The 26,539-nt window shown below is 39.2% G+C and overlaps 1 protein-coding gene across 1 annotated transcript in view; it reads right to left on the bottom strand.

Moving 5' to 3' along the window:
* Positions 1-7,690: 7,690 nt before the first annotated feature.
* The window catches only part of ARHGAP28 (Rho GTPase activating protein 28), a 190,120-nt gene continuing 171,271 nt past the window's right edge, over positions 7,691-26,539 (bottom strand). The window contains exons 17-18 of the mRNA XM_023228475.2: positions 10,722-10,786; positions 7,691-7,869 (exon numbers count right to left, since the gene is read on the bottom strand). Of these exons, the coding sequence (XP_023084243.2) occupies positions 7,775-7,869; positions 10,722-10,786 (160 nt within the window). The 3' untranslated portion in view covers positions 7,691-7,774. The remainder of the gene's footprint in view (positions 7,870-10,721; positions 10,787-26,539) is intronic.

Raw genomic sequence — 26,539 nt, 5'->3', positions numbered from 1 at the left:
TAACTGTGATGTTAGGGTGTCAATTTTAGATCTTTCCTGCTTTCTCTTGTGGGCATTTAATGCTATGAAGTTCCCTCTACATGCTGATTTAAATGTGTCCCAGAGATTCTGGTATGCTGTGTCTTTGTTCTCATTGGTTTCAAAGAACATCTTTATTTCTGCCTTCATTTCCTTATGTACCCAGTAGTCATTCAGGAGCAGGTTGTTCAGTTTCCATGTAGTTGAGCAGTTTTGATTGAGTTTCTTAATCCTGAGTTCTAGTTTGATTGCACTGTGGTCTGAGAGACAGTTTGTTATAATTTCTGTTCTTTTACATTTGCTGAGTAGTGCTTTACTTCCAACTACATGGTCAGTTTTGGAATAAGTGTGATGTGGTGCTGAGAAGAATGTATATTCTGTTGATTTGGGGTGGAGAGTTCTGTAGATGTCTATTAGGTCTGCTTGGTGCAGAGCTGAGTTCAATTTCTGGATATCCTTGTTAACTTTCTGTCGCACTGATCTGTCTAATGTTGACAGTGGGGTGTTAAAGTCTTCCATTATTATTATGTGGGAGTCTGAGTCTCTTTGTAGGTCTCTAAGGACTTGCTTTATGAATCTGGGTGCTCCTGTATTGGGCACATGTATATTTAGGATAGTTAGCTCTTCCTGATGAACTGATCCCTTTACCATTATGTAATGGCCTTCTTTGCCTCTTTTGATCTTTTTTGGTTTAAAGACTATTTTATCAGAGACTAGGATTGCAACCCCTGCTTTTTTTTTTGTTTTCCATTTGCTTGGTAGATCTTCCTCCATCCCGTTATTTTGAGCCTATGTATGTCTCTGCATGTCCTGAATACAGCACACTGATGGGTCTTGACTTTTTATCCAATTTGCCAGTCTGTGTCTTTTAATTGGAGCATTTAGCCCATTTATATTTAAGGTTAATATTGTTATGTGTGAATTTGATCCTGTCATTATGATGTTAGCTGGTTATTTTGCTCGTTAGTTGATGCAGTTTATTCCTAGCATCGATGGACTTTACAATTTGGGATTTTTTGCAGTGCCTGGTACCGGTTTTTCCTTTCCATGTTTAGTGCTTCCTTCAGGGTCTCTTGTAAGGCAGGCCTGGTGATGACAAAATCTCTCAGCATTTGTTTGTCTGTAAAGGATTTTATTTCTCCTTCACTTATGAAACTTAGTTTGGCTGGATGTGAAATTCTGGGTTGAAACTTCTTTTCTTTAAGAATGTTGAATATTGGCCCCACTCTCTACTGGCTTGTAGAGTTTCTGCCGAGAGATCTGCTGTTAGTCTGATGGGATTCCCTTTGTGGGTAACCCAACCTTTCTCTCTGGGTGCCCTTAACATTTTTTCTGTCATTTCAACTTTGGTGAATCTGACAATTATGTGTCTTGGAGTTGCTCTTCTCAAGGAGTATCTTGTGGCATAATCTGTATTTCCTGAATTTGAATGTCAGACTGCCTCACTAGGTTAGGGAAGCTCTCCTGGATAATATCCTGAAGAGTGTTTTCCAACTTGGTTCCGTTCACCCCGTCACTTTCAGGTACACCAATCAGATGTAGATTTGGTGTTTCCACATAGTCCCATATTTCTTGGAGGCTTTGTTCGTTTCTTTTTACTCTTTTTTCTCGAAACTTCTCTTCTCGCTTCATTTCATTCATTTGATTTTCAGTCACTGATACCCTTTCTTCCAGTTGATTGAATCAGTTACTGAAGCTTGTGCATTTGTCACGTAGTTCTCATGCCATGGTTTTCAGCTCTATCAGGTCATTTAAGGACTTCCCTACATTGGTTCTTCTAGTTAGTCATTTGTCAAATCTTTTTTCAAGGTTTTTAGGTTGTTGGCGATGGGTTCAAACTTCGTCCTTTAGCTTGGAGGAGTTTGATCATCTGAAGCCTTCTTCTGTCAACTAGTCAAAGTAATTCTCCATCCAGCTTGGTTCCATTGCTGGTGAGGAGCTGTGTTCCTTTGGAGGGGGAGAGGCGTCTGATATTTAGAATTTTCAGTTTTTCTGCTTTGTTTTTTCCCCATCTTTGTGGTTTTTATCTACCTTTGGTCTTTGATAATGGTGTCATACAGGTGGGGTTTTGGTGTGGATATCCTTTCTGTTAGTTTTCCTTCTAACAGTCAGGACCTTCAGCTGCAGGTCTGTTGGAGTTTGCTGGAGGTCCACTCCAGACCCTGTTTGCCTGGGTATCAGCAGCGGAGGCTGCAGAAGAGTGAATATTGCTGAACAGCAAAGGTTGCTGCCTGATGGTCCCTCTGGAAGCTTCATCTCAGAGGGGTACCCGGCCGTGTGAGGTGTGAAGTGTCAGTCTGCCCCTAGTGGGGAGTGTCTCCCAGTTAGGCTACTAGGGGGTCAGGGACCCACTTGAGCAGGCAGTCTGTCTGTTCTCAGATCTCAGACTCTGTGCTGGGAGAACCACTACTCTCTTCAAAGCTGTCAGAGAGGGACATTGAAATCTACAGAGGTTTCTGCTGCCTTTTGTTTGGCTAGGCCCCATCCCCAGAGGTGGAGTCTACAGAGGCAGGCAAGCCTCCTTGAGCTTCCTGCCGCTTCGTTTACCTACCCAAGCCTCAGCAATGGCAGATACTCCTCCCGCAGCCTCGCTGCTGCCTTGCAGTTAGATCTCAGACTGCCGTGCTAGCAATGAGGGAAGCTGTGTGGGCGTGGGACCCTCCGAGCCAGGCACAGGATATAATCTCCTGGTGTGCCGTTTGCTAAGACCCTTGGAAAAGCGCAGTATTAGGGTGGGAGTGACCCGATTTTCCAGGTGTTGTGTGTCACAGTTTCCCTTGACTAGGAAAGGGAATTTCCTTCCCCCTTGTGCTTCCCGGGTGAGGCGATGCCTTGCCCTGCTTTGGCTCTTGCTCGGTGGGCTGCACCCACTGTCCTGCACCCACTGTCTGACACGCCCCCATAAGATGAACCTGGTACCTCAGTTGGAAATGCAGAAATCACCTGTCTTCTGTGTCGCTCATGCTGGGAGCTGGAGGCTGGAGCTGTTCCTATTCAGCTATCTTGGAACCACGCCCCCAGAGAGTCTCCATATACATTTTAAAATCAGCTTCTCAATTTCTACAACAAAAAAGACTCCTGGACTTTTGATTTGGATTTTGTTGTGTCTGCAGGTCCTTTTGGGGGAGAATGCATGCCTTAACAACATTGAATCTTGCAATTCAGGAACGTGGACTATCCTTCCATTCATTGAGTTCATATTTAATTTCCCTTGGCAATGTTTACAGTTTTCAGTAATAGGCCCTGCTTATCTTGCACTAAATTTATTTTTCTATATTTTATATTTGTTGATGCTATTGTAAGTGGTATTGCTTTTATAATTTTCTTTCCCAGCTGTCTTTATAGCTAATACATGGAACACAATTGATTTTTGTGAATGACCTTGTATCCTGTGATGTTGCTAAATGTACTTATTACTTCTAGTAATTTTAACTATTAATTCCTTATGATTTCCTTTACATAATCATATAGTCATATCATCTGCAAATTAAACATTTTTATACTTCTTCCTTTCAACACTTTCTGCCTTTTCTTTTTCTTGATTTATAGCCCTAGATAGGATCTCCTGTACAGTGTTAAACAAAAATAGCAAGAACTGACACTCTTACCTTATTTGTTATCTCAGGGCACATTTATTCAATCTTGGCACTACTGAATAATTCTTTTTTTTTTTTTTTTTTTTTTTTGACAGTGTCTTGCTGTTTCTTCCAGGCTAGAGTGCAGTGGTTCACTGGCTCACTGCCACCTCTGCCTCCTGGGTTCAAGTGATTCTCCTGCCTCACCCTCCCAAGTAGCTGGGATTATAGGCACACATCACTGTGCCTGGCTAATTTTTGTATTTTTACTAGAGATGGGGTTTCACCATGTTGGCCAGGCTGGTCTCGAACTCCTGACCTCAGGTGATCCACCCACCTCACCTCCCAAAGTGCTGGATTACAGATGTGAGCCACTGTGCCAGGGCCAGGCTGGATAATTCTATGTTGCAGGGCTGTCCTGTGCACTGGAGTGGGATTGGCAGCATCCCTGGCTTCTCACCCACCAGAGGCTGGCAGCACCCTCTCACCCCCTGGTGGTGAAAACCTGCTAAGTTACTCTTCAAAAACATGAACATTTGGAAACATCTGTTTCCAGGTATTGCCAAATATTTCCTTAAGGCAAAAATCATCCCTAGCATCCCTGTGCCCTTGGAGTAGCCAAGTAGAAGAATTCTCATACAATGTTTTCAGTGTTTTTCTCTTTATTTCTTAAAGATAAAATGCAACATACATATTCTACTTAACAATGAAAGCTGATGGAACAGAAGAATCATTATTAGCTTTTGAGATGGGCAAAGACTTAAAACATTGGCGTTTTCTAGTGTCATGATTTGTCAATCAAATTAGTTTTAGAAAATAGTTGGTAAATGTCTGACAGAAAAAAAAATTTTTAATTAAGGTGTTCGTAAGTGTGTAAAACTGTTAAAAATGCTTGAAAACAAACATTCTAATCCCATGTCATATTATTTTTATTTGTAGAAAACAGTTAAAAACTGCCTGTCAGAGAAACTATTTAATCCCTTAACACAAAGTCTTTTAAGGCAAATACATGTTTATGAAGAACAGCTGAAATACGCCTGGTAGGAAGAAGGGACATTTTAACTCATGTGAGCTTTCAGTCAAGTGAAATAGGTGGACACCAGATGAAAATGCCTGAAAGAAAAGATGGACATTAATTCCTACTCCTGAACACTCACGTCTGCACATGGTTAGAAACTCAAGACAATGAGCAGGACACAGAATTCTCTCAGAGTATACCACACAGATCACAGTTACACAGTATTTCTGCTTTTAAAGCTTTGCTGAAAACGTTTTTCATCATTAAATGTATATTATTAAACATACACTGAAAGCTAATTGAAGGGATTTAAATAATAAGATTCAGGCACAGTTTGTAACAACAATTGTTAAAGTCCATTCATTTTTTTTTTTCCCAAGAAAGGCGAGTGAGGTAGTTTATACTGTATAGACGTTGTAAATAGTTGATAATCCAGTTTGTTTAGAGATCATTGACTCCAAGAATCATATTCCCAAGTGAGCTGCTTAACAAAGGGATCTTCTTTTGCAGAATGGAGGAAAAAAAATGAATCAACTCTAGGATTTTTTTCCGAAGAAGCATTCCTAAAATGTCAGTTCCCTCTACCACTTTCTCCTGGAGGACGTAATTTTCCCAAGTGTATACCAAGAGCACTAGGAATGGGTGAGGGGGAGAGGCTCTTAAGGATAGCAAGTAGAAGCCCAGTATCTGCCCTTCTTTTGTTTGCACAGAATTGCAATGAATTCACTAAACTTTTTAAAAACAACTCTTGATAAGGCAAAAATTCTTTCAATACTTAGATGACAGGCATCTTTGCATTTTAACTGTAGGGGTTTTTTTATTCTTAAGAATAAAATTGGTCAAAAGAACCTCTTTAATCACACAAATATTAGTTTGTGTATCTACTAAAAATTCTTCTCTAATCAATTCGCCTTCTGATTAAGAATAAAAGTTATATCCAATGATACTAGTATTGACATGGTCTTCCATATATATATATATATGGAAGTTGAAAGTTGTCAAACATCCTTGAATAAACTAGAGTGATTACTGACTCAGCTAAGTCTCTGCCATGTAAAACCACATGCAAGTGGACAAGAAATTGTATTTTACCTGTTACCTATTAGGGATTTATTTGAAACTGGTGACAAACTGAAGTAAATCTTAAAACCTTCAGAATTTACTCACAGGTTCTAATGTGTTTTTGGTCAAAAGAAATAAAAATTCTCAAATAAAAAATTTAATGAACAGATTTGTGAATTATCTACATAAACATAACAGAATTGAACTATTTGAATGCAAGGAAATACACTGAGAAATATCACTCAGTTTTCATATATATGCAGAAACATAAGGTAGCTATTTGAAAAATGTCTTCCATATGTGGTCATAAATTACTGCCATTTTACATCTTGGGACGTGGCAATTACATAAAGTAAAATGTTCACCCCTGTTGTCTGAATTGCAAAAATGATAAAAGCATTTTTTTCAGACTCTAGAAATTCATGATGTAGTCACGTGCCACCAATTATCCATACGTTAAAAATGAATAAAATGTAGGAATAAATATAAACTTATATAGAAGGCACGTTTCCTTTTAATGGGTTTTCAGGCAAAAAAAAAAATTCTCCAATGAACAAATCAAATGAATGGATCTTGTGTTTTCTATAAAAATATAACAAAATCCTAAATTCCAGCAAGTTATCTACATGTTTTAATATAAGCAATGTTTCATATAGATACCAAGGTGTAATATAGCATATAAAAGATTTCTTCTACAAATGGGCTTAAATATTACCACGTTTCGAGACTTGTGAAGTAGACAAAAAGATGTTTTCTGTATTTGTGAGCAACTCTGTCTACTGCTTGAATTGTTAAGAGAGAGTCACTTGGGCCTCACTACAACCAATATAAATTCATCAAAATCTTGCCTAGGATACATGAGAACTCTGTCCCCAATTCCAGCTAACCCGAGAAGGACTATATCCACGGTCTCAAGAGGAAAGGCAGAGTTGTCCAATCCCTCAGAACCTTTTAGATTTGCTCCAAATGAGAAATGTGGGGACCATGTGTTCTGGGCGGTCACAGGTCTGGAAAATGGCTCTGCAGGCTCTTGACAGTGAAACAGCGGTCATCTTACCAGATATGCATCTGATTTTCAGCCTCAGGCTAATCCACAATGCTCGGCCATGCCTATGGTTAACAAGCAAAAGCAAAATCTGCTTTCATAGTTTATAAAACCTGGATAGAATAATATTTTTCAGCATTCTTGGGTAAAGCAGTTCTGCATTTTTAAATTGGGACTGCAGAAGTGACTGTCTATCGTTGTGAAATATAAAAAAATGGTACGTTTGATCAGAAAAGGAAGCCTGTGACTGGCACTTGGAAAGATACTGAGCACCATAACCATAATGAGAAAACAGAGGCTCTGTGAATGTTAATACATATGACACCCTTTGTCCAACTAAGCTTCACTAGGAGGACCTGTGCTCATAGAAGAATGTGCTTTAAAAGTATCAATTTTCCACAGTCGATGATAGAGAAAAGTTCATTTGCACCAGAATGCTGACAGTCACAATACACAGCCTGATGGACATAACAATACAGTTTTCTTTAAACAGAAGTTCTTCCTTCTCCAATTCAGGAGTCAGTCAGAGCATAAATATTGTATGTTTCACTTTAGAAACGGATTCTTTTTAAAAGCAGATCTGGATTATTTTGCAGGGTAGAAATGAAGGCTATTTCTGGCATTCTTGCTCAAAAAGTCAATATATGCACATTAAGTATAAAAAAGGGTCTCTTTCACCTGTTTCGTTGGGTAGCATTGGCTACATAAAGAACATTGCTTATCCCTCGGTCTAGGGCCAAGTTCGTTTCTGCTAGGAAGCTGAAATACTAGAAGTGATTAGAGTTCCATATTCTAGATTGGTCTTTCTTCTGGAAGGACCACATCATCTTTCCTTTACTTTTATAAAAAAAAAAAAAATATCATGAGAAAGCTTCAGCTGAATTGGTGAACCAGTGCCCCTTCCATAGTTCATGCTGACAATGTCCACTGCTGAGGGCCAGAAATACTGAGAAGGCTGTAGGAACAAATATGTCAAACACAGCGTTGTTTTTTCCCTACCAAAATGTAGGATCTTTTTGGCATATAATACATGATAGCAGCTATCTTGAGGATATTTTAAGAACTTGGTTGGGGTTTAATCACCCATTCTGCTTGAGGATTTATACGATATACATCCAATATATAAGCATCTGGATCCAAGCAATGCTCTCCTAAAAGAAAAAGATCAGAGAATAAGTGTACATTTGTGTGTGTGTGTGTGTGCGCACACACATATGTGTATGTGTGTGTTTGTGAGGTTCAAATAAGGTTAATATAGTTCTCTTGGCCAAAGTAAGTAGACATATGTTAAGGTTTCTTAACAAACTCTTCTTCCCTCTTCTCCCTCTCTCCCTTCTCTTTCCTTCCTTCCTTCCTTCCTTCCTTCCTTCCTTCCTTCCTTCCTTCCTTCCTTCCTTCCTTCCTTCCTTCTTTCCTTTCTTCCTTCCTTTCTCTCTCTCTCTCTTTCTTTCTTTTTTCTGACTGTGAAGTATGGGTATATCAAATAAATCTCATGTGAAATTGTGGAAGAAAGCAGACATACCATCACAGGCAAATTGTTCCCTTGCTTCATGGCATCAATTAGAAAATTATGGCAAGGGCCGGGTGTGGTGCCTCACACCTGTAATTCCAGCACTTTGGGAGGCTGAGGCGGGCAGATCACTTGAGGTCAGGAATTTGAGATCAGCCTGGACAACATGGTGAAACCCCATGTCTACTAAAAATACAAAAAATTAGCCAGGTGTGGTGGCAGGTGCCTGTAATCCCAGCTACTGGGGAGGCTGAGGCAGGAGAACCACTTGAACCCAGGAGGCCGAGGTTGCAGTGAGCCAAGATCGTACTACTACACTCCAGCCTGGGTGACAGAGTGAGATCCTGTCTCCAAGAAAAAAAAAAAGGAAAAGAAAAAAGAAAAGAAAACTATGGCAAGAACTTGTTTCAGGTATAAACTCATCATTCATATGCTAATACATGTCCTCCAATGGTTTTATAGATAGGTACTTGACCAGAGCTAGAGAAGATTCAAGTCAAGTTCATTTTAGGAATGGTCATTTTGTTTCTTTACTATGGATGTAAAGCCCATAGGTAGGAAATCCCAAAATGGTAACAACTAAAAGATCATTCCCTGGGGCAAACGTATTCGAAAGTCTTTATGCGCAGTGTGCTTGAAATGTATGCTGAAGTCTCAAACAAAACGACCAAGAGCTGCCTGCACCCTCGGTTGTTTGATTCCTTCACTTACCAAATACTCTGTGTCAGGCACTATTCCAGGCTGGGTTTACAGCCATGTATCAGTCAAAAACATTCTAAGAGCAGCATAAGGCAACTAACAAACAAATATAATATCAAGTAAGTCCACTGGCGATGAGAACGTGAGAGAAAGGCCAAGCATGGAAGGTGTGTTCGGGAGGGTGCGAGGAAGGGGGGTCTCACTGAGAAGCTGATTTATCAGCAAAGACCGGCAGAGGCCAGGGACTGAGAAGTGAGGCTGCCTGGAGGGAGGGCATCCTGGGGAAAAGTCACAGCACATGCAGAGGCCCCAAATCCAAGCCTGCCAGGTGATTGGATTTACAGGTTTAGTGTTTGACGGGACCCGTGGGATAGAAATTTCAGGGGCATCCACATACAGGTGTATTTAAAGCAGTGAGATGGATTGAGCTTACAATGGAAGGTAAGTGCAAATAGAGGAGAGTTCCGAGGACTGAACCCTACCATTCTCCAACCTTGAGAGGCTGAGAGGAAGAGAAAGAAGGGGCACAGGGGCTCCAGGAGCACAGCCAGGAAAAGTGGGAAGAGAGTCAGAAGCTTAGGGCGTCCTTGAAGTCAGGTGAAGAAAGTGTTCTTCAAAGGAGGGAAAGATCAACTCAGGCAGTTCTAAAAACAGACGAGTTGTGTGGTGACCATGACAAGAGGGCGATTCTGGTGTAAGTGCTGAGGGACAGAGCGTGCCTGGAGTGGCTTCAAGAGAGAACAAGGAGGAAGAAATTGGAGTGTAGACACTGATTCAAGAAGCTTTTGCTGTAAGGTGGAACAGAGAAATGGGAGGAGACTTAAAGGGGGTCAAGAAAGAATTTTGTAAAGGTGAGGGAAATTGCCAATTTTTTAAATGCAGATGGAAATGCTGCAGCTAGGAGGGAAAGGTTGATGGTGTGGGAGAGTGGAGGGTGCTGGCGAGAGGAGGCGCTGCCCTCAGTGGGAGCACAAAGCGCCCATGGGACTGTGAGGATATTCACAGACCAAGCGGGGAAGTTTTGTTGATTCCTCCCCTGCTCCCCCAGGGAAATAGAAAGAATGAATTTGGGAGGGGAGTGAAAATAGGGAAGTTAATCAAAATGGTGTCATGCTTCAGAAAGTTCTTATAGTATTCTCTGCTTTGTTTTGCATTGAGTCTCCAGAGAGAGTTTCCAACTTCAAGTCGCAATGAAAAGACCGAAGCCAGCTGGGCACGGTGGCTCATATATGTAACCTCAGCACTTTGGGAGGCTGAGGTGGGTGGATCACTTGAGGTCAGGAGTTCGAGACCAGCCTGGCCAACATGGTGAAACCCCGTCTCTACTAAAAATAAAATAATTGTCTGGGCATGGTGGTAAGCACCTGCAATCCCAGCTACTAGGGAGGCTGAGGCAGGAGAATCATTTGAACCTGGGAGGTGGAGGTTGCAGTGAGCCAAGATCATGCCAATGCATTCCAACCTGGGCAACAGAGCAAGGTTCCATCTCAAAAACAAAACAAAACAACAAAAAAACAAAACAAAACAAAACAAAAAACAGGAAAAGGTCCAAGCCTATTCCATATCAACACTAAAATATTCTCATTTAAATTTTGAAAATATTTTAGAAAAGTTGTGCAACTGTTCTCACATGAAATAAAAATATCAGAAACCTACTGATTTTTAGTTTTCATCTGAGAGATTCATACAATATACCTGAAATAAAATAGTTTTCATCTGAGAGATAAAATATGAATATATTTCTTTTAGAGTAATCAGAGACTTGAGCAGTAGAACTTATTACAGTATGCTTACCTATATTTCCTCCAATTTCGTATAACCTTTGGTTCTGAATCTTAATATATTCTGATGAACCATGACTGAAAAAAAAAATGAGAAAGTAATGTAATTTTAGTACTCTACCCTGATGTGAGGTAAAAATGCATGTTAAACAACCAGGCAACAAATAATTCATTATACTTTGACGAAATATATCCCACAAAACTGCATCATGACGGAAGTTATGATAAAAACAATTGTTTTTCTGTCTGACACAGACAAGAAGCTGAGGCCCGGGGAGGACGGACTGCTTCCCCCAGGATGGGGAGCCGTAGTGCTCCACTACATAGAGCCCATTGAGGCCACAGCTACCAGCTCCATTTCAGGGTAGTTACTGTTACTGACACATCAAGGCTGGCCATGGAGCAGCTGCATGTTTAATACTGCCTTGTCGTTGGCCATGTTACTCTCAATCCAAAAGAAGTCAGGTTTTATTTCTGCATTTGCCAAAAAATTGAATGGGATTATCAGCCCATGTCACATTTCTCAGTTTGCCTCATGCTTTGCAAGGTGTCTAAGGCTGACTTCATTGCAAGTCTCTGCCCCTTAATAAAAGCAAGTCACGGCTGGGCACGGTGGCTCACACCTGTAATTCTAGCACTTTGAGAGGTTGACGCGGGCGGATCATCTGAGGTCAGAAGTTCGAGACCAGCCTGGCTAACATGGCAAAACCCCATCTCTACTAAAAATACAAAAAATGAGCTAAGCGTGGTGGCATGTGCCTGTAGTTCCAGCTACCCGGGAGGCTGAGGCAGGAGAACTGCTTGAACCCGGGAAGAGGAGGTTGCAGTGGGTGGAGATCATGCCATTGCACTCCAGCCTAGGCGACAGAGTGAAACTCCGTCTTGAAAATAAAATAAAATAAAATAAAATAAAATAAAATAAAATAAAACAAAACAAAAGCAAGTCACAGGAAACTACAGCTCAATTTAATTTTTCCAGCCCAGACTAGAATGCTGGGTTAGAAGAGTCTGAATGACCATCGCTGACCTCCATCCCCATTAAGGAGTGACTTTCAGCTTGGTTACTTCAGTAATTGTCCTGGCCTCTCCACTGTGAGGAAGATGCAAGTGTGCCCTCTTTTTTTGTTGTTTTTTGTTTAATCGAACTTTCATTTGAGATGCTGTAGATTCACATGTAGTTGTAAGAAATAATACAGGCGCATCCTGTGCACCCTACACCGATTTCTCTCGATAGCAACATCTCACAAAACTCTAGTGCAGTATCACGACCAGAATGTTGACAGCCATTCAGGGAAAATGCAGAACATTTCCAGCCCCACATGGCACCCCCTGCTGCCCCTTTATACCACATTCACTCCTTCTCCCCATCCTACCCTATCCCCATCCCTTACCCCGGCAGCACTACCCTATTCTACAGTTCTATAAATTGGTCATTTCACAAAGGTTAAACAAATGGAAACATACAGTATGACACATTTTTGTACTACCTTTTTTTTTTTTTCTCCCAACTTGGCATAAATCCCTAGAGATCCACCCAAGTTGCTGCATTTGGGTAGTATTCCACGGTATAGAGGAGCCAGTTCTGTAGTCACTCACCTGTTGAAGGACACCTAGGCTTTTTTCCCCCCACCCCACCAGTTTCTGACTGTATAAATAAAGCTGCCATCGGCATTTGTGTACAGGTCACATTGTGTACAGGCACACATGTGTACACATTTGTGTACACACACACGTTGTGTGCCGGGTCATATGGCAGCTGGAGATTCAGTTTTTTTAAGAAACTGCCAAACTATTTCATGGAGTGACTACAGTATTGACATTCCCGCCAGAAATGCATGAGCTACCCCAATTCTCTGTATCTTTGTCAGTATTTGGTGTTGTATTTTTTATTTTAGCCATTCTTACAGGTGTGTAGTCATATGTAATTGTGGTTTTAATTAGCATTTCCATAATGGCCAATGATGTTGAACACCTTTCCATGGGCATAGTTGCCATTTGTTTATCTCTTTGGTGAAATGTAATCTGTATCTCTTTGGTAGTGTCTGTTCATGTCTGTTGTCCACTTTCAAACTGGATTGTTTTTTTAACTGTTGAATTTTGAGTGTTTTATTTATATATTCTAGATACTAGTCCTTTGTTGGATATGTGGTTTTGCAAATACTTCATTCCAGTCCTTAGTTTGTCTTTTCATCCTATTCACATGGTCTTTTAGAATGTAAGTTTTCCATTTTGATGAAATCTAATTTATCAATTTTATTTCTTATGGGTCACATTTTTGATGTCAAGCTCTAAGAACTCTTTAGTTTTAGATCACAGATATTTTCTCCTACATTATTTTCTAAGGGTTTTATAGTTTTACACTACACACTGAAGTCTGTGATCCATTTTGAGTTAATTTTTGAATAGGTGTGAGGTTTAGATCGAGGTTTATTTATTTACTTTTTTGCCTATGGACGTCCATTGCTTCAACACCATTTACTGAAAAGGCTTCCTCCATCGAATTGCTTTTGTACTTTTCTCAAAATCAGTTGCTGGAATAGCGAAATTCATAGAGACAGAAAGGAGAAGAATGGTTGCCAGTGGCTAAAGGCAGGGTGAACGGGGATAGAGTCTCTGTGTGGGATGAGAAAAAAGATTTTGGGTATGAATGATGGTGATGGTTGTATAACAACGTGAATGTACTTAGTGCCACTGAACTGTCCCTTTGAAATGGTTAAAACACACTTTTATGTTACATATAGTTTACAATAAAAATCTATTAAAAATCAGATGGGCCTATTAGTATAGGTCAGTTTCTGGGTTCTCTATTCTATTCCATTGATCTAAGTGTCTATCCCTCCACCAACACCATACTATCTTGATTACTCTACCTTTTACATAATCAGCCTGAATATCTAGTAAAGTGATTCCTCCTACTTTATTCTTCTTTTTCAATATCACTTTAGTTATTCTAGCACCTGTGCTTTTCTATATATACGTTTTTAGAATAAGCTTGTGCATGTTTACAAAGTAACTTGCTGGAATTTTGACAGGAATTGCATTAAACCCATAGATCAATTTGGGGAGAATTGATATCTTTACTGTATTATCTTCCAATCCATGAAAATGATGTATCTCTCCATTTCTTTAGGTCTTCTTTAATTTCTTTCACCAGCATTTTGTAATTTTCAACGTACAGATCCTGTAAAGCTTTACTTAAGTTTATGCTTAAGTATTTATTTTTAGAGTGACTGTAAAGGGTATTACGTTTTTACTTTTGGTCTTAATTTCGGTTTCCACATTTAAAATGTGTTCCAGTGTGATTGATTTTGTGTTAATCTTGTATTCTGTGATCTTACTGAACTGACTTATTAGTTCTAGGTCTTTTTAAATTTTTATTTTATGAAATATGTATGTAAATAATTAGGTCATCTGCAAATAGAGACCGTTTTATTTATTCCTTTATAACCTGTATGCCTTTTCTTTTCTTTGCCTTACTGCAGTGACTTAATATTACAGTAGTATGTTGAGATTGATGAAAGTGGGCATCCTTATTCTTGCTCTTAGAGGGAAAGCATTCAGTCCTTCGTTGTTAAGAATGATGTTAGCTGGAGGTTTTGCAGATAATCTTTATTAAGTTGAGTAAGTTCTCCTCTTTTCCTAGTTTTCTGAGAGTTTTTATCATGACTCGGTGCTGGATTTTGTCAAAGATTTTTTTCTGTATCAATTGAGATGACTGTATGGGTTTTCTCTTGTTGATATGACTAATTACATTGATTGATCTTTTTAATGTTAAATCAACCTTGCATGCCTGAAAAAAATCCCACTTGGTTTATTGTATATAATTCTTTTAATAAATGCTAGGTTGGATTTGTTATTTTGCTGATAATTTTTAAATTATAAATTTATGAGAGATTGGTCTCTAGGGCTTCTGTTTGTTTTTTAGAATTTTTTTTTTTTTTTTGGTATTAGGGTATTAATACAAGCTTCATAAAATGAGTTAGGGAGTATTCCTCCCTCTTCTATTTTCTAGAAAAGATTGTTCTAGATTACTCTTAATTCTTTAAACGTTTGCTAGTTTTCTCCAGCAAAACCATCTGGGCTTGGAGAGCTTTTAAAAACTTTTAAAATTATAGATTCAATTTCTCTAATGGCTATAGCACTATTCAGCTAGTCAATTTCATTTTGGTTGTATTTTGGTAATTAGTGTTTTTGAGGAATTGGTACAGTCTAAGTTTTGAATTTATTAGCTGTGAAGTTGTTACAGTAATCCTTTTTATCCCTGTAATGGAAGTACTATACTAGTGATACCCCATTTGACTTTGGATATCCTTGATGTGTGTCATCTTTTTTATCTTTGTTAGTCTTTCTAGGAGTGTATCGATTTTATTGCTTTTTTAAAACAACTTTTTGTTTCACTAATCTTTATCATTTTCCTGTTTTTAATGTCACTTATTTCTGCTTATCTTTATTAATTTGTTCCTTCAGGTTGTTTTAGGTATATTTTGCTCTTATTTTTGTAGTTTTTAGAGGTAGGAATTTGGACAGTGGATTTGAGATCTTTCATTTCTATCATAAGCATTTACTGCTATAAATTTTTCTCTCAGCACAGCTTTAGTTGCATCCCACATAATTTTATTTTTAAAATTTTATTTATGTATTCATTTTTGGGACGGACACTCTGTCACCCAGGCTGGAGTGCAGTGGTGTGGTTTCGGCTCACTGCAACCTCTGCCTCCCAGGTTCAAGTGATTCTCCTGCCTCAGACACCTGAGTAGCTGAGATTACAGGTGACCGCCACCATGTCTGGCTCATTTTTGTATTTTTAGTAGAGATGACATTTCACTGTTGGCCAGGCTGATCTCGAACTCCTGACCTCATGATCCACCCCGCCTCAGCCTCCCAAACTGCTGGAATTACAGGCATGAGTCATCGTGCCCAGCCTATCTTTCTGGATTCTATCTTGTTTTATTTATAGCATTTTTTAGTATATTGCTTTGTATGGCTTTGTGGTTTCTCTGGATATTACAGAACATGTATAACTTATTGCAGTTTACTGATATTGATGTTTTACTAATAAATGATATGTACTTTTATTAGTTTTTATCCTCACACTTAAAAATTAATGATATTTATTCCTTTAAAAGTTTTTATATTTCTATCATGGAAAAATACACATAACAAAATGTATCATATTAGCAATTTTTAAGTGTATAGTTCAGTGGTATTAAATATATTCATCATGTTGAACAACCATAACCAGCATCTGTTTTCAGAACTCGTTTATCTGTAAAACTGAAACTGTATGCCTATTAAACAGTAAATCCCCATTTCCCTCCCTCTTAGGCCCTAGCAACCACCATTCTATTCTGTCTCTATGATTCCGACCGTAACTAAGTGGAGTCATATAGTGTTTATCCTTTTGTGACTGGCTTATTTCATTAGCATAATGTTCTTGAAGTTCATCCATGTTGTAGCATATGTCAGAATTTCTTTCCTTTTTATGGCTGAATCATATTTCCTTATATGTATATACATATTTGGCTTATCCGTTCATCTGTTGATGAATACTTAGGATGCTTCCATGTTTTAACTATCGTGAATAACGCTGTGAACATGAGAGTAAAATGTCTCCATGAAGACCTGCTTTTAATTTTTTGGCCATGTACCCACAGGTGGAATTGCTGGATCATATGCTAATTCTATTTGTAACGTTTTGAGGAATCACCATATTGTTTTCTACAGTGGCTGTAGCATTTTTTATACCCCCACTTCCCACAAGTGGTGCACAAGATTTCTGATTTCTTCTCATCCTCACCAGCAATTGTTTTCTTTTTTTTTTTTTTTTTAAGGTAGTAGCTATTCAAATGAGTGTGTAGTTCTATTTATTCTCAGTTCTTTGAATTCAGAATCACATAAGTTAAAGGAGGACCATTGATACATGCATAGATTTCATTTTTAAAATGGAAAGAGAATCCTGATATTCTGGCATAACTAAATTTTACCTATTTTACTCTGAAATTATTTTACCATTGAAAAGTGGTAGTTTTAAAAAAACTGGTAAGATCCTGGAAACAATTTTAAAATAAATATTTAATTTTAGAACTCTTTTAGATTTACAGAAAAACTATGAAGATGGTATAGGCAGATCCCATATGCCCCATATCGCTCCCTCCGTTATAAACATCTAATATTAATGTAGTACATTTGTTACAATTAATGAACCAATATTGATACATTATTATTAACTAAAGTCCATACTTTACTCACATTACCTTCATTTTAACCTAATGTTCATTTTCTGTTCAAGGATCCTATCCAGAATTTCACATTACATTTAGTAATTGTAGGGGGCTGAACAGTGTGCCCCAAAATTCATGCCCGCCCTAAAGTTCATAATTTGACCTTATTTGGAAATAGGGCACTTAGAGATGTAATTAGTTAAAGATCGTGAGACTAAATCATCCTGGATTTAGGGGGCACCTAAAATGAGTAAAGATGATGTGAAGAAGGGAGAAGAGATTGAAATGGCGTGTAAGCCATGGAATGCCAAGATTGCTGTCAACCACCAAAAGTTATGGGGGAGGCATGGCAGAGTTTCTCCCACTGAGCTTATAGAAGGAATCTACCTGCTGACATCTTTATTTCAGACTTCTGGACTCCTTAACTGTGAGAGAATACATTTCCACCTTTTAAGCTACCCAATTTGTGGTCATTTGTTATGGCAGCACTGGGAAATTAATATAGTAGTTGGGTCTCCTTAGACTGCTCTGATAATTTCTCACAGTTGCCTTAGTTTTGATGACCTGAACAGTTTCAAGGAGTACTGCTCGGGTATTTTACAGAATGTTCCTTGACTGGGATTTTTCTGATGTTTTTTCTCATGTTATGTGTTCTTGGAGGAAGACCACAGAGATAAAGGGCTGTTTTTGTCATATCAAGGGTGTACCTGGATACTATCAACATGACTCATCACTGCTAATATTAACCCGATCACCTAACTGAGGTCAGATTTCTTGGGTGTAAAGTTGCTTTTTCCCTTTTTACACACTATTTTTTGGAAGGAAGTCACTCTGCAAAGACCACATTTAGGGAGTGGGGGTGCACCGCCGTTTTAAAATGTAATTGTCTTAAGTGTGTCCTCTACGTACAATGAGCAGTATATCAGATGATATAATTTTTGCTTCTCTCACCAAAGGTGATTTTAAAAATGCATGAGAAGTAGGATAGTTTATAGCCCTCTTTGTACCCACTCTGATGTTCTCCTTTCCTTTCTGATGTTCTAAGCCTTGTTACAATTTCCTTTCTGTTTAAAGAACTTTCTCCAGCCAACCTTTATGGGTCAATTTGTTAGCAACAAATCTCTTAGTTTTCCTTCATCTGAGAATGTCTTGATATCTCCCTCATTTCCAGAAGGACATTTTTGCTGGATATAGAATTCACAGTTGACAGGTCTCACTCTGCATTTCCTCTCCTTTTGGGATTCTGTATGACATTTAGCTCACTTGTTAGACTCCCATAGGTCCCTGAGACTGTGTTCATTTTTTTTTTTTCTGGTTTATTTCTTCTCTGTTGTTCATAATTGATAAACTATTGATACGTCCTCAAGTGTGCTAATTCTATCCTCTGTTATCTTCACCCTACTACTGAGCAATTTTTTTTCACCCATTCAGCAAGTTTTTTACTTCAGTTTTTGCACTTTTGAGTTCTGTAAATTTCCCTTTGTTGTATTTTTAAATAGCATCTATTTCTTGGCTGATATTTTCTACTTTTTCATTTGTTTCAGAATTCATAATTGCTTGTGGAAGTACTTTTTGTGACAGTTGCTATAACATTCTTGTCAGAAAATTCTAAAATTTGATTTAGTTTAGTGTTGACATCGTGGTTTGTTTTTTCTCATTCATGTTGTGGTTTTGTCTTAATGAGTGATTTTGGGTTGTATTGTGAACATTTTGGATATGATACGATGAGACTCTGGGGCTTATTTAATCTTCGTTTTTTGGCATGTAGTCTTCCTGTTGAGCTTTAGCACAAGGTCTGGGTGGGCATGTATGTTCAGCTTCTTGCTGGGCCCCATTGAAAGCAGGACAGCAACTGATTCTGCCTGATTGCCTCCAATTGGGAGTGTGAGATCAGCTGCCTGCTGGGCTCTGCTGCCACCAGGGTGGTGGAAAACAGAAGCTAACACTGCCTTGCTGCTGCAGGCTGAGGGTGAAGCTCAGCTACTCACTGGGCCCCACTGACACCAGAAAAGAGGAGGGGAGGGAGCAGAGTGTCAACTGTTCCCACATCTTACCCCTTTCCACCAGGTGTCAGGTGGAGTCTCAGCTCCCCACTGGGGCTGACTGATACTAGTAAGGGCACCAGGGAAGCTCTGCTTTGACCTGCCTTGTTCAGTTTTGCTCATATGGTCGGGGGAAGAGGCTCAGCTCCCTCAGGGCCTCACTGACACTTGTGCTAAATGGCCTGCCTTGCACTGCCTCACTGCTACTGTGTTTCATTGCTGCTGGGTGAAGCTGAAAGCTTAGCTCACTGCAGGAACCTGTAGACACGACTCTGGTTTGGAATCAGACCACCCGCCTGGTTGTGTTAGGTGGCACGTGGTGGATGGCAGATCCACTCCCTGCTTGGATCCACTGAAACCATGGGGTGGTGGCGTGTTTTTTCTATTGGTGTTTGGCTGGAGTAGGGCAGATATTGCCAGAAAGGTTTTCTGTGGTTAGGCCACCCCTTTACCTAATCCTTTGGCTAGGCTTTCCTTAGAGCTCTTTTTCATCTGTGCCTGTTGTCAGTTGCAGGTTGGAAGTTTCCACGGTGTTCTGTCTGGGATACATGGGAGGGGATAAGGAAACTCCCAGAACTCACCACCGTGTCATTTCTCAAGGCCTCGTCTTTCCACCTTTCAGAGTCTTTCTCTGCTTTTTGTTGTGTTACCGTCCAGGGTTTACTAGTTTTAAGGGAGAGTACCTGAAAGGAATGGGTCTTCTCCCTCCTTTTTTTAGCTTGAACACATGGGGGTCTGAGTAGGCAGTCAGAAATAAGCCTCTAGTGAAAGATGCAAAATCAGGGCCAGTTTACAACACTTTAACTGAAATAAGCCGTAGTTCTAACAACTAAAGAGAACGGATAGGGCACAATTTTTTTTTAATTATTATTTTAAAAGTTTTTTATTTCCATAGGTTTTTTTGGGAACAGGTATTTGGTTATAAGAGTAAATTATGTAGTGGTAATTTCTGAGATTTTGGTGTATGCATCTCCCAAGCAGTATACACTGAACCCAATTTGTAGTCTTTTATTCCTCACCCTCTTCCCCCTTTTCCCCCTGAGTCCCCAAAGTCCTCTATATCATTCTTATGCCTTACATCCTATCCTCATAGCTTAGCTCCCACTTACAACTGAGAACATATGATGTTTGGTTTTCCATTCCTGAGTTACTAAGATTTTTTGAAGAAGTTGTTATAAAAGATTTGAGTCTATCAGGAGTCATTGGTTCTAATTTATTTTTATTAGAAACATTTTCTTTCTACAAAAGGTCTACTTGAGAGTACAAAGTCAGCTTTGTATTATCTGTAACTAGAAGTCTATTGAATACCCAAATCCCTTGAATGGTATTTCAAGTCTCTATATGACTGCCTACGTGGAGGTGTCCAGGCCAATAGCAAAGAGGAATACATGTTTGGGGCTCCTATTGACCTCTGTCTACTCTTCTTTTTCTCTTTTAACCCATTTCCCATTTAGGAAAGAAAGTGCAGCTTTTCTCAGTGCAGTATTCTTGGGGCAAGTGGGAAACGGGTTAACGTGTGTGTATATATTATACATAAAACGCACAAGTCAGAAGTACACAACTTGATGAATTTTCACACATCATATAATCTAATACCAAAAGAAAAAAAAAACTTCCAAGGCCATCAGCATGCCTTTCCGGTCACTATGCCTTCCTCCACCCCCTACCTTCCACTAACCCCTTTAGTGGTAATTTCTGAGATTTTGGTACACCCATCTCCCGAATTTTTCCCCTGATGGTAGAAAATTCTGACCTCACACCATAGATGACTTTTACTGGCTACTTGTTTTTCTTTTAATCTAAATTTTATTGAAGTAATTGTGGATTCACATGTGGTTGTAAGACATAATACAGAGAGATTCTTTGTATTCTGCCATTTTCCCCAATGGTGACAATTCACAGAACTACAGCATAATGTCACAATCAGGATACTGATATTAATACAATCTACTTATCTTATTCAGATTTCCCCATTTTACTTGTACTCATTTGTGTGTGTGTGTGTGTGTGTGTGTGTATGTGTGTGTATTAATTGCAATAGAATTTTATAGAGGGTCAGTTATCCATCACCACAGTCAAGATACCAACACCACAAGTTCCAACACCACAAGGGTCCTTCATGTTGGCCTTTAGTGACCAGAACCATCTCCCTTCCAAGGGAGCACCTTGAAGTGCCCCTTCAAGGTGACCACGGCAGATTTGCAAAAAGAATTTTTGTAAGTATCATCCTGATTCTAAGAATTATTAGCAGTATGTTCTAAGGAAAGTAACAGCTATGGTATCCACTTAACTACATAATCTCTATCTGATACAGGCATGTTAAAGCCAATGCAAGCCTAGGAAAATGTTATTCCTGAAGGACTATCGAGATATCCACAAAACTAACTTGCTATATTTTCATTCGAATAAAAGGTAAAACTCGGGCAGGCACAGTGGCTCATGACTCTAATCCCAGCACTTTGGGAGGCCAAGGTGGGCGGATCACCTGAGGTCAGGAGTTTGAGACTAGGCTGGCCAACATGGTGAGATCCCATCTCTACTAAAAGTACAAAAATATTAGCCAGGCATGTGGTGCATGCCTGTAATCCCAGCTACTCAGGAGGCTGAGGGAGGAGAATCACTTGAACCCAGGAGGTGGAGGTTGCAGTGAGCCGAGATTGTGCAATTGCACTCCAGCCTGGGCAAAAAGAGCAAAACCCCATCTCAATAAATAAATAAAATAAAATAAAAGGTAAAACTCACTGAATAAATGAAGCTACCAAGATAGACAATACCTATTAAGAATCCCATTTCTAGAAATTCCTTTGAAAAACAACTTTTGTTGTTAGCAATCATATATCTAACTTCATTCATTCTCTTTTTATTCTAGTAATCCACTGGTAAACTCCCTAAAGTAACAGGTTCTGTGTTTTACAAAAGGTCAAATTTGTAAATGCCTAGAAAGTTATTCGTCTGATAAACGTTTTCCTTCTTGTGCAGAGACCTTCATTCACATTGACTCACCTGTTTTCTTTCTTTCTTTTTTTTTTATTATTATACTTTAAGTTCTAGGGTACATGTGCATAACGTGCAGGTTTGTTACATATGTATACTTGTGCCATGTTGGTGTGCTGCACCCATCAACTCGTCAGCACCCATCAACTCGTCATTTACATCACGTATATCTCCCAATGCAATCCCTCCCTCCTCCCCCCTCCCCGTGATAGGCCCTGGTGTGTGATGTTCCCCTTCCCGAGTCCAAGTGATCTCATTGTTCAGTTCCCGCCTATGAGTGAGAACATGCGGTGTTTGGTTTTCTGTTCTTGTGATAGTTTGCTAAGAATGATGGTTTCCAGTTGCATCCATGTCCCTACAAAGGACACAAACTCATCCTTTTTTATGGCTGCATAGTATTCCATGGTATATATGTGCCACATTTTCTTAATCCAGTCTGTCACTGATGGACATTTGGGTTGATTCCAAGTCTTTGCTATTGTGAATAGTGCTGCAATAAACATACGTGTGCATGTGTCTTTATAGCAGCATGATTTATAATCCTTTGGGTATATACCCAGAAATGGGATGGCTGGGTCATATGGTACATCTAGTTCTAGATCCTTGAGGAATCGCCATACTGTTTTCCCTAATGGTTGAACTAGTTGACAATCCCACCAACAGTGTAAAAGTGTTCCTGTTTCTCCACATCCTCTCCAGCACCTGTTGTTTCCTGACTTTTTAATGATTGCCATTCTAACTGGTGTGAGATGGTATCTCATTGTGGTTTTGATTTGCATTTCTCTGATGGCCAGTGATGATGAGCATTTTTTCATGTGTCTGTTGGCTGTATGAATGTCTTCTTTTGAGAAATGTCTGTTCATATCCTTTGCCCACTTTTTGATGGGGTTGTTTTTTTCTTGTAAATTTGTTTGAGTTCTTTGTAGGTTCTGGATATTAGACCTTTGTCAGATGAGTAGATTGCAAAAATGTTCTCCCATTCTGTAGGCTGCCTGTTCACTCTGATGGTAGTTTCTTTTGCTGTGCAGAAGCTCTTTAGTTTAATTAGATCCCATTTGTCAATTTTGGCTTTTGCTGCCATTGCTTTTGGTGTTTTAGACATGAAGTCCTTGCCCATGCCTATGTCCTGAATGGTACTACCTAGGTTTTCTTCTAGGGTTTTTATGGTATTAGGTCTAACATTTAAGTCTCTAATCCATCTTGAATTAATTTTCATATGAGGAGTAAGGAAAGGATCCAGTTTCAGCTTTCTACTTATGGCTAGCCAGTTTTCCCAGCACCATTTATTAAATAGGGAATCCTTTCCCCATTTCTTGTTTCTCTCAGGTTTGTCAAAGATCAGATGGCTGTAGATGTGTGGTATTATTTCTGAGGACTCTGTTCGGTTCCATTGGTCTATATCTCTGTTTTGGTACCAGTACCATGCTGTTTTGGTTACTGTAGCCTTGTAGTATAGTTTGAAGTCAGGTAGTGTGATGCCTCCAGCTTTGTTCTTTTGACTTAGGATTGTCTTGCCAATGTGGGCTCTTTTTTGGTTCCATATGAACTTTAAAGCAGTTTTTTCCAATTCTGTGAAGAAACTCATTGGTAGCTTGATGGGGATGGCATTGAGTCTATAAATAACCTTGGGCAGTATGGCCATTTTCACGATATTGATTCTTCCTATCCATGAGCATGGTATGTTCTTCCATTTGTTTGTGTCCTCTTTGATTTCACTGAGCAGTGGTTTGTAGTTCTCCTTGAAGAGGTCCTTTACATCCCTTGTAAGTTGGATTCCTAGGTATTTTATTCTCTGTGAAGCAATTGTGAATGGAAGTTCATTCGTTATTTGGTTCTCTGTTTGTCTGTTACTGGTGTATAAGAATGCTTATGATTTTTGCACATTAATTTTGTATCCTGAGACTTTGCTGAAGTTGCTTATCAGCTTAAGGAGATTTTGGGCTGAGACAATGGGGTTTTCTAAATATACAATCATGTCATCTGCCAACAGGGACAATTTGACTTCTTCTTTTCCTAACTGAATACCCTTGATTTCTTTCTCTTGCCTGATTGCCCTAGCCAGAACTTCCAACACTATGTTGAATAGGAGTGGTGAGAGAGGGTATCCCTGTCTTATGCCAGTTTTCAAAGGGAATTTTTCCAGTTTTTACCCATTCAGTATGATATTGGCTGTGGGTTTGTCATAAATAGCTCTTATAATTTTGAGGTACGTTCCATCAATACCGAATTTATTGAGCGTTTTTAGCATGAAGGGCTGTTGAATTTTGTCAAAGGCCTTTTCTGCATCTATTGAGATAATCATGTGGTTCTTGTCTTTGGTTCTGTTTATATGCTGGATTACGTTTATTGATTTGTGAATGTTGAACCAGCCTTGCATCCCAGGGATGAAGCCCACTTGATCATGGTGGATAAGCTTTTTGATGTGCTGCTGAATCCGGTTTGCCAGTATTTTATTGAGGATTTTTGCATCGATGTTCATCAGGGATATTGGTCTAAAATTCTATTTTTTTGTGTGTGTCTCTGGCAGGCTTTGGTATCAGGATGATGTTGGCCTCATAAAATGAATTAGGGAGGATTCCCTCTTTTTCCATTGATTGGAATAGTTTCAGAAGGAATGGTGCCAGCTCCTCCTTGTACCTCTGGTAGAATTCAGCTGTGAATCCATCTGGTCCTGGACTTTTTTTGGTTGGTAGGCTATTAATTATTGCCTCAATTTCAGAGCCTGTTATTGGTCAATTCAGGGATTCAACTTCTTCCTGGTTTAGTCTTGGAAGAGTGTAAGTGTCCAGGAAATTATCCATTTCTTCTAGATTTTCTAGTTGATTTGTGTAGAGGTGTTTATAGTATTCTCTGATGGTAGTTTGTATTTCTGTGGGGTTGGTGGTGATATCCCCTTTATCATTTTTAATTGCATCTATTTGATTCCTCTCTCTTTTCTTTATTAGTATTGCTAGCGGTCTGTCAGTTTTGTTGATCTTTTCAAAAAACCAACTCCTGGATTCATTGATTTTTTGGAGAGTTTTTTGTGTCTCCATCTCCTTCAGTTCTGCTCTGATCTTAGTTATTTCTTGCCTTCTGGTAGCTTTTGAATGTGTTTGCTCTTCTCTAGTTCTTTTAATTGTGATGTTAGAGTGTCCATTTTAGATCTTTCCAGCTTTCTCTTGTGGGCATTTAGTGCTATAAATTTCCCTCTACATACTGCTTTAAATGTGTCCCAGAGATTCTGGTATGTTGTATCTTTGTTCTCATTGGTTTCAAAGAACATCTTTATTTCTGCCTTCATTTCGTTATGTACCCAGTAGTCATTCAGGAGCAGGTTGTTCAGTTTCCATGTAGTTGAGCGGTTTTGACTGAGTTTCTTAGTCCTGAGTTCTAGTTTGATTGCACTGTGGTCTCAGAGACAGTTTGTTATAATTTCTGTTCTTGTACATTTGCTGAGGAGTGCTTTACTTCCAATTATCTGGTCAATTTTGGAATAAGTGTGATGTGGTGCTGAGAAGAATGTATATTCTGTTGATTTGGGGTGGAGAGTTCTGTAGATGTCTATTAGGTCTGCTTGCTGCAGAGATGAGTTCAATTCCTGGATATCCTTGTTAACTTTCTGTCTCGTTGATCTGTCTAATGTTGACAGTGGGGTGTTGAAGTCTCCCATTATTATTGTATGGGAGTCTAAGTCTCTTTGTAAGTCTCTAAGGACTTGCTTTATGAATCTGGGTGCTCCTGTATTGGGTGCATATATATTTAGGATAGTTAGCTCTTCCTGTTGAATTGATCCCTTTACCATTATGTAATGGCCTTGTCTCTTTTGATCTTTGATGGTTTAAAGTCTGTTTTATCAGAGACTAGTATTGCAACCCCTGCTTTTTTTTGTTTTCCATTTGCTCGGTAGATCTTCCTCCATCCCTTCATTTTGAGCCTATGTATGTCTCTGCATGTGAGATGGGTCTCCTGAATATAGCAGACTGATGGGTCTTGACTCTTTATCCAGTTTGCCAGTCTGTGTCTTTTAATTGGAGCATTTAGTCCATTTACATTTAAGGTTAATATTGTTATGTATGAACTTGATCCTGCCATTATGATAACTGGTTATTTTGCTCGTTAGTTGATGCAGTTTCTTCCTAGCCTCGATGGTCTTTACATTTTGGCATGTTTTTGCAATGGCTGGTACTGGTTGTTCCTTTCCATGTTTAGTGCTTCTTCCTTCAGGGTCTCTTGTAAGGCAGGCCTGGTGGTGACAAAATCTCTAAGCATTTGCTTATCTGTAAAGGATTTTATTTCTCCTTCACTTATGAAACTTAGTTTGGCTGGATATGAAATTCTGGGTTGAAAATTCTTTTCTTTAAGAATGTTGAATATTGGCCCCCACTCTCTTCTGGCTTGGAGAGTTTCTGCTGAGAGATCTGCTGTTAGTCTGATGGGCTTCCCTTTGTGGGTAACCCGACCTTTCTCTCTGGCTGCCCTTAAGATTTTTTCCTTCATTTCAACTTTGGTGAATCTGGCAATTATGTGTCTTGGAGCTGCTCTTCTCGAGGAGTATCTTTGTGGCGTTCTCTGTATTTCCTGAATTTGAATGT

The sequence above is a fragment of the Piliocolobus tephrosceles genome, chromosome 18, assembly GCF_002776525.5.
Source record: "Piliocolobus tephrosceles isolate RC106 chromosome 18, ASM277652v3, whole genome shotgun sequence".
NCBI classification, from domain to species: Eukaryota; Metazoa; Chordata; class Mammalia; order Primates; family Cercopithecidae; genus Piliocolobus; species Piliocolobus tephrosceles.
This window is presented reverse-complemented; position numbering and strand designations above follow the sequence as displayed.